This window comes from Prionailurus bengalensis, chromosome B1 (genome assembly GCF_016509475.1).
Source record: "Prionailurus bengalensis isolate Pbe53 chromosome B1, Fcat_Pben_1.1_paternal_pri, whole genome shotgun sequence".
Taxonomy (NCBI): Eukaryota; Metazoa; Chordata; class Mammalia; order Carnivora; family Felidae; genus Prionailurus; species Prionailurus bengalensis.
In genome coordinates this window covers 63330689-63339613 of record NC_057344.1, presented here as the reverse complement: position 1 = coordinate 63339613, position 8925 = coordinate 63330689, and the positions used below count along the sequence as shown (strand labels likewise).

The following is an 8925-nucleotide window of genomic DNA, read 5'->3' as shown; positions in this document are numbered from 1 at the left end:
GTCTCAGGGGAAGAGAATGCCAGGACTGGAGTGAGGGATTAGTTGAGAAAGTGGGAAGTCCCCTGCTTCCTTCGGTCTATAATGAATTGTTTGCATCTTTCTACATCAATACATTTAGTACTACCACCTTTCTTTTTTTTTTTTTTAATTTTTTTTTCTAATGTTTATTTATTTTTGAGACAGGGAGAGACAGAGCATGAGCGGGGGAGGGTCAGAGAGAGAGGGAGACACAGAATCTGAAACAAGCTCCAGGCTCTGAGCTGTCAGCACAGAGCCCGAGGCGGGGTTTGAACTCACCGACCGCGAGATCATGACCTGAGCCGAAGTCGGACGCTTAACCGAGAGCCACCCAGGCGCCCCACCACCTTTTTTTAAAATCTGCTTGCTGGGCGCCTGGGTGGCTCAGTCGTTAAATGTCTGACTTCGGCTCAGGTCATGATCTCATGGTTTCGAAGTTCAAGTCCCATATCGGGTGGTGAGCCTTGCTTCTCTCTCTCTCTCTCTTTCTTTCTCTCTGCACCTCCTGAGATTCTCCGCCCCTCAATCGCTTGCCCCCCTCTCAAAAAATAAAATCAAATCTGCACGTAAGTCTTTCAAAAGAATGTATGTGACATGCACGTGATGTAGTTTATTCAGCCAATACGGACAGTAGAGATTTCTAATGTTTCCACTTGTTTGAAGTTCAAATCAGTGCTCAAGAGAACATCTTTGTATGTATTTGGATATTTGTTCACATTATATGTGTGTTAAAAAAAAAAACACTCAACTGAGTAAATTTTAAAGATCTCAAATCTAACAGAGAAGAACTCTGAGGTGCTGTACAAAATGAAAAAATTTTAGGCAGAAGGGAGCCGGAACAAGGAAATTATACAGGCAAAAAAAGCAAAGTGAGTTTCCTTTAGAGGATAGCAAGGGTCTATCAGGCAGATCAACTAGGCCTGATCAGGTGACTCCTGATGGAAAGACTCCATTTCTGGGAGAGTTAAGTCTTGGTGACATGGGGCTTACCCCATTTTGGACCCATTTTTTTGTTTTTAACATGTGATTTTTGGAATTAGTATCAGTGGAATTAGTAGGGCAAAGCAGAGTTTTTAAATCTTTAATGGATATTTCAGCATTGGTTTCTAAAAATAAAAGGTTTCTACTTCCCCAGTCTACAGTGTTGGAAACTCTACCTCCCAAAGCCAAAACAGGGTATTATTCTTTTCAATTTTACCAATACAATAAGCATAGCTAAAGGGGAAAAGTTCTTTTTCAGTTTGTAATTCTTAAGTTATTAATAAGTTTCTGTGTTTTCCATAACTTGTTTTTATGCTTCTTTGTCTGCACTGGGAGTTCAGGTTTTTAAAATTTGTTTTACTTATTTTGTAGGTACTCTTTGTTCAGAGATAGGATTTAATTAGTAAATACCGAAAATATTTTTCCTTTTTTTCTTCTTTTTATAAATTTGTATGTCTAGATGTTATTTCCTGGCTCTCACTACGCAACAGCCTGTCCAGAAGCACATTGAGCTGTTGAAGGGGAGCAGAATTTGCCACCCCAAAATAAGCTCTTCTGCATAAGGATTATTTCAAGCTGATTATTTTTGAAAGAGTGCAAATGGTGGATAATGTTTGAAAATAGAAGTTGCCCTTTTGTGAGGGTAATTTACATTCATAAAAGAAATATCCATTTGTAAGGGTTTCTTTGCACTCTGTATCCGCAAGAGGGGGATGACTAAATCTCTAGAAACCCTTATCTTTGAAGAAGGCAGGGACTCAAATCTGCATAACAACCTTACTCTTGTTTACTCTGCTTTGCCAAATAATCTCCCCAAACTGCTCCCCTCCCTTGCGTCTATCTTTTTGTCTTTAGCTGGAGATGGTATTTAAAATGGTGGCTTGGGCCATTTTGGGGAGTTACTCCACTTTTCATGGGTATCTCCATTGTATACGGAGGTATAAATATTATAAAACATATATTTTTTTCTTGTTAATATACCTTTTTATAACCGGGGAGGCTCAGTCAAGAGCCTAGGAAGATAGAGGGAAAATTATATTTCCTCCCCTGTACCTTAGAGGAGCAAGGATGAGAAAAGCAAACCAAATATGGGAAACGTGAATTCTGAGCCATCAGAAAAACTGTGTTTTAAGCTTCAAAACTGAGGAGGTTTCCTTAAGTTCTGTACTCTCATAAGACAAAAGTTTATAGTGATACTATAATTATTCTTAATTCTAAGAGTTTGGGATTGTAGGGGAGGAAAAATTTTCCCTTCTGTCCTTTTAGGTTCTATAGCTAGTTTAAGAATTAAGTTGAGATAGAAGAGATGAATAAGGAAAAACTTTAATAACCTATTTATGCAAAGGACTCTCACAAAGATATGAGACTCAAACGACGACCCAGACAGACCAGATGAGTGAGACTTCCATGCCATCCAGAGCTCAGGAAAGAGCCAGAAGTCTGGAACCTTTGCGGTTGAGGGAGGCAATTCCCAGAAAGGTGAGTAGAAAAAAGTCTGGTAAACAAAGGTTCTTATGTTCTGCAGGTAAGTCTCTTAGGTGAAAAAGTTCTTTCAGGTAATAGCTCTTTTTGCCCCAGTCCCCCTTTATAATGTAAATTTCCTTTATAATTGCAAATCCCGCCCTCTCCACAAAGGGGGAAATTACTTTTTTTAAGGCAGTTAAGATGGAGGTAAAGGGCTTTTCCTGCTGGGGCTCGAATGCCTTCCTCAAAATTATTCACATTACTAATGGCCTATTTTCGGGTTGCATGTGCTGAACCCCTTCAAGATGTAAAATGAATTCCTCCAAGTTACATGGATAGGTGTCTTAATTTGGCTGTGCTACATCTATCTGTCCCAGAGCCCATGCCCTTTCCACAGCCCACGTTGGGGTGAATGGGGGGTAGATGAGATGTAGGGATTGTGGTACCAAGTAGGTAGGAATAGATAGAGCATCATAATAAAGGCATGGAAACAAAAGACTGGGGTTAGAAGAGGGTAATCTGACTAGAATTTGGTAATGGGTAGGACCACCTGAAACAAACCCAGAGTTGTTTTTGTTTGTTTTTTTAAGGAAGTTATACTTCATCTGCAAGTAATTCATGATTCGAGGAAACAATTGTTCTCCTGGCTAAGAAAGCTGCTTCGCTTGGCTTTCTTTTCTCTGTTTCCAAAGGCTGGAGAGGAGTTGTCTAGTTGAGTTGTGACTGGTTGCAGGCTGTGGGAAGGGCTCTCCTTGGCAGCTGGAATTAAAGGCCTGAAGATTCACAGGACTTTAGCAGTGGCCAGCAAAGTGAGGACTGAGATTTTACAGTGTATCCACTTCTCACTGGAGCCCAAGCTCCTGAAGAAAACCCACCTCGGTCCAGTCTCTCATTCATAGCCCAATGGCAGTGTCGTCAGCCCTGGCAGGGCTCCAGGCCGAAGCCAACTGCCCCATCTGTCTGGACTACCTGAGAGACCCCGTCACCACCGAATGTGGGCACAACTTCTGTCGCTGCTGCATCCAGCAATCCTGGGCTGATCTCAGCGACAGGTTCCCTTGCCCCGTCTGCCGTCACTCATGTCGAGAGACGCACTTGAGGAGCAACACCCAGCTGGGTAGGGTGATTGACATTGCCAAGCTCCTCCACATCAGCAGGAGCAAGAGGAAGAGGCGGGACGAGAGGCATCTGTGTGAGAAGCACAACCGGGTCCTGACCCTCTTCTGTGAGGAGGACCTACAGGTGTTGTGTCCCGCGTGCATGCGACCCCCTGACCACCAGGGCCACTGGGTGAGGCCCGTGGAGGAGGCCACCTCTCACCACAGGCAAAGGCTCGGCAGTTACATCGAGCCCCTGAAGAAGCAGGTGGCTGATATTCAGAAATTAATAAGCATTCAAAGCAAAAAACCCTTAGAGCTGAAAGAGAAGGTGGAAAACCAAAAGCTGGAACTACTCTCTGAATTTGAGTGCCTGAAGCAATTTCTAGATCGTGATCAAGCAGCAGTTCTTTCCAGGTTAGCTGATGAAGAGAAGGACATTCAGCAGAAACTGAGTGCAAACATAACTGCATTTTCAAACTACATTTCCACCCTCAAAGGTCTGCTGAGTAAAGTAGTAGAGAACAGTGTGCTGTCTGAGGTAGAATTGCTATCACAGATTAAACATTTCTACAAGAAGTCTGAGGATGAGATTAGCCCATCAATTTTTGCAATCCAGTTAAGAAGAGAAGGTTGCAGTTTTCCTCCCCAGTTCTCTGCTTTGCAGAAAATTATTAAAAAATTTGGAGTGGACGTGATCCTAGACCCTGAGACGGCACACCCTAACTTGATTGTCTCCGAGGATAAAAAAGATGTGAGATTTGCAAAGAGAAAACAAAACGTTCCTTACTTTCCAAAAAGATTTACAACCAACACGGTCGTCCTGGGTTTTCCATATTTTTATTCCGGCAGGCATTTCTGGGAGGTTGAAGTGGGAGACAAGTCTGAATGGGCTGTTGGGATTTGCAGAGACTCGCTTCCCACAAAGGCCAGGAGATCTCTGTCAGCCTGGCAGGGATGCTGGAGGCTTCAGCTGCAGGGGGATCGATATAATGCAGTGGGAGCTGTTCCAACACTGCTACTGTTAGACGTGAAACCCAGAGGCATCGGCATTTTCTTGGACTATGAGCTGGGTGAGATCTCATTTTATAACATAACTGAGAAATCTCACATCTATACTTTCACTGACACTTTTACGAGACCGCTTAGGCCTTATTTCTATGTAGGACCTGATTCAAAGCCTCTCAGAATCTGTACAGGAACAGACTGTGAATGAAAACTCCCTGGACCATCGTAATAGTTGTTTTGTTTTAAAGAATGGAAGGTGGGGGCGCTCGGGTAGCTCAGGTGGTTAAGCATCTGACTTCAGCTCAGGACATGATCTCATGGTTCGTGGGTTTGAGCCCTGTGTTGGGCTCTGTGCTGACAGCTCGGAGCCTGGAGCCGGTTTTAGATTGTGTCTCCCTCTCGCTCTCTGCCCCTCTCCCGCTTGTGCTCTGTCTCTCGAAAATAAATATACATTAAAAAAGAATTGGAAGATGGGTAGGCTCTTGTATTAATTAACATGCCAGTAAAGTGAAACCCTCCTCCACACACCCCTGCTCCCCGTCATCTCCCAGTTTTTTCTTCGTTTGTCCAAGAAGAAAGCTTTGTTTCTACAATTCTCTAGAAAACAGTGCTAGTAATGCCTCTCCCCAGGAATGTTGAAGGGGTTTTCTGGGTGTGAGGGTGGATTAAGTTGGTCAGAAAGTGCAGATGGAGTGTGCAAGGGATTGACCAAAACAGAACTGGTCAGCTTCGCCTCAGCTCTATCAAAGTTGTGTCATTAAAACATTGTGCTATTCTTGTCATGTACAAGATGTGTACTAGGCAGAGCAAACTGTAACCTTAGTTTTCCTAAAGGGCACAATTGAAAGGGATGGGGCAGACATCAGAGGGAGTGGCAGACCGTTTTTTCCTTTACCCCAAGGGGGCCAGCTACTGACAGCACTCACCACATCTGCCTTTTTAGAAACCCTCTACATAGTTTTCATTTCATCCTAAATTCTTTGTTATTATGCATTGTATTTTATAGCATGGTGACTCATAGCATTGTAGAAAATTGGAAAGTCTTATTAGTAACAGACATTGCAGTTTAGAAACCATGTCAGAGAATATAAGATGAATCACCAAGTAGTAAAAACTATTCGGGCGTGATGGCAGATCTATTTTTATTCAGCATTTTCTTACTAGTATAGCTAACATTTAGCAAGTCCTATGTCCCAGGAGTTACAGTATTTTCAAAGCAAATACTAAGTGGAAGGCACTAGGCTGTTAAAGAAAACAAGTGTACATGTTTAACCCTGGACACTGCACTGACTTCACCAGAAGGACCAAGGTTCTGTTCATTTTCTATGATGTACTTTAATTTGCAAAATATAGTACTTATTTTGCATGAAGGTGAGACTATATAGTTATGTGCATATGCTCCAAAGTTAACTTTCATATCTTTCCCTATTTTGAATAGAACTTTATATCTTAGCCTCTTATTTCCATCTTCATATTGATGTCATTTCCCTTTGTTTTTCTCTTCCACCAAAAATCTTTATATTTTTGAAGGAAATAGATACAGTCAACGTGTGGGTCATTTTTTTGGAGTCTGATTTGTTGAACAACTGAGAAAGATAAACTAACTCAGTGACGGAAGTGTGAATATAGTGTGTTAGGTGACATCAGGGACCTATTTATTTTGTTAGATGTGATACAATTATGATTCAGGAAATGTCTTTATTCTTAGAAATTACTAGTGAAATATATAAGGGGGCAATTTTGTTTTTATGATTTCTACTAAAGAACTCCAGCCAAAAAAAGGTGGGGGGGCAGGGAGGACACAGAGCAATAAATGAAACTAAGTGACAAAATGCTGATAATTCTGGAATCTTGGTGATAGTATATGGACATTCGGTTTATATACTCATCAAGATAGAAAGCTTCCGCACAGAAACAACAAAACTAAAAGGCAACTGACTGAATGGAAGAAGATAATGGCAAATGATATTGGATAGGTTAGTATCCAAAATCTATGAAGAACTTATCAAACTCAACACCCAAAAAACAAATAATTCAGTGAAGAAGTTACTCAAAGGATACAGAAATGCTGATTCGAAGGTACACATGCACCCCAATGTTTATATCAGTGTTACCAACAATAGACTATGGAAAGATCCCAAATGTCCATCAATATAGACCATGGAATACCACTCGGTGATCAAAAAGAATGAAATATGGCCATTTGCAACAACATGGATGGAACTATGCTAAGCAAAATAAGTCAAGCAGAGAAAGATAAATATGATTTCACTCCTATGTGGAATTTAAGAAACAACAGATGAACAGGGGAAAGGAAAGAAGATAAAAATGAAGAGGGAGGCAAACCATAAGAGACTTAAAAAAAATATTTTTTAATGTTTATTTTTGACAGAGAGAGAGATTATGAGTGGGGCAGGGGCAGAGAGAGGGAGACAGAATCTGAAGCAGGCTCCAGGCTCTGAGCTATCAGCACAGAGCAGGACATAAGAGACTCTTAAATACAGAGAACAAACAGGGTTGCCGGAGGGTGGTGGCTAGGGGGATGGGCTAAATGGGTGATGGGTATTAAGGAGGGCACTTGTTGGGATGAGCACTGGGTGTTGAATCACTGGGTGTATATAAGTGATGAATCACTGGGTTCTACTCCTAAAACCAATACTATACTGTACATTAGTTCACTTGAATTTAAATAAATTTTTAAAAATAAATAAAGATTAGCAAGGGTGTTTCCTTTTGTCTTTGTGCTCCAAAGTAAGGTTTCTGCATGGACTCACTCTGCCATCTCTACCTGAAGTTTGAATGGGTGCGTTTACAGTTGAATGAACACATTTATCTCTCCTATCTTATCTAAAATAGGTTTATATTGATTTTGGCTAGTTCCACATTTCTTGAGTTTTGAGAAGCTAGCTGTTATTGAACTACAAATATTAACTATCCATTTCCTTAGAATTGAGTGCAGATTGGATGTCCTTTGAGCAGTTACTAGGTGGGCTCTCTATTGGCTTTATGTTTTTGTTTTGTTTTTTTTATTGTAATAGTATAACAAAAGATGCTTTGCCTCTTCTATTGTCTGTTGCCTAGTTACGTTATATGAATTATGATACACTTCAGGATTACATTTCACTTTCCTTTAGTTTTCAATTGGACTTTTTTTGACAACTGTTTTTGATAAATTCCCTGTTAATACAACATGGTTGCTCTAATAAAAAAAGAAAAATAGCCATATAGAGATTATTGGTGTGACCCTTTCCCCTATTCCCTTAACAATACAGGCACACACACATACCCACACACCCTTTCTATTAACAGCGTTAACATTTTGTGTATACCTGTACTGATTCTTGGCATGCACAAATCAGTATATATTAAGGACTTTTTGTGTGCACTAATTTTTTTAAATATATTTTTTAAAGTTTATTTTGAGAGCGAGAGAGCGCAAGCAGGGGAGGGGCAGAGAGAGGGATAGAGAATCCCAAGCAGATTTCGCACTATTAGCACAGAGCTCACTGCAGGGCTGGATCTCAGCAACTGAGATCATGACCTGAGTCCATATCTGGAGGTGGATGCTTAAGTGACTGAGCCACCAAGGCACCCCGCCCCCCCCTCCCTTTTTGTTTCTGGTGCAAAAAGGTGATTTTATTCAAGCATAGAGACAGAACACAGGACCTGTGGGCAGAAAGAACTGCTGTGAACTAACTTTTTAAATCAATTATTCCATATTTATGTATTTTATTTTATTTTATTTTAAATTTTTTTTTTCAACGTTTATTTATTTTTGGGACAGAGAGAGACAGAGCATGAATGGGGGAGGGGCAGAGAGAGAGGGAGACACAGAATCGGAAACAGGCTCCAGGCTCTGAGCCATCAGCCCAGAGCCTGACTCAGGGCTTGAACTCTGGGACCGCGAGATCGTGACCTGGCTGAAGTCGGACGCTTAACCGACTGCGCCACCCAGGCGCCCCTGTATTTTATTTTTTTTAAGTTTATTTATTTAAACAGTGTCTACAGTCAACATGGGGCTCAAACTCCCAACCCCGAGATCAAGAGTCATATACATGCTCTTCCAACTGAACCAGCCAGGCCACCCCTATGTGAACTAATTTGTAATAAGGCCAATATATTAGGGACAGCAAGAATGGAAGAAAGGAGCTTTGTAGGTAACTTAAGGATTTAAGAACAATGGGAGGCCATGGAGAGGTTTGAAGCAGGAAACTGAATACGATCAGATTTCTATCTCATTGGCTATGTCACTCTGAAATTCAGATTTTTGGTTTGAGCTGGGGATTTAAATTTAGGAGTCCTCAGTAAATGCTTAGAAACTGAAGCACTGAAAGCAGATAAAACTTAGAGAAAGAAT

At 41.1% G+C, this 8925-nt stretch overlaps 1 protein-coding gene across 1 annotated transcript; it reads left to right on the top strand.

Annotated features, from left to right (window-relative positions):
* Window positions 1-3133: 3133 nt before the first annotated feature.
* Window positions 3134-4848, top strand: LOC122474846 (putative tripartite motif-containing protein 75). The gene has a single exon (XM_043566121.1). The coding sequence runs from the start codon at window positions 3367-3369 to the stop codon at window positions 4774-4776; it is 1410 nt and encodes a 469-aa protein (XP_043422056.1). The 5' UTR covers window positions 3134-3366; the 3' UTR covers window positions 4777-4848.
* Window positions 4849-8925: the final 4077 nt, after the last annotated feature.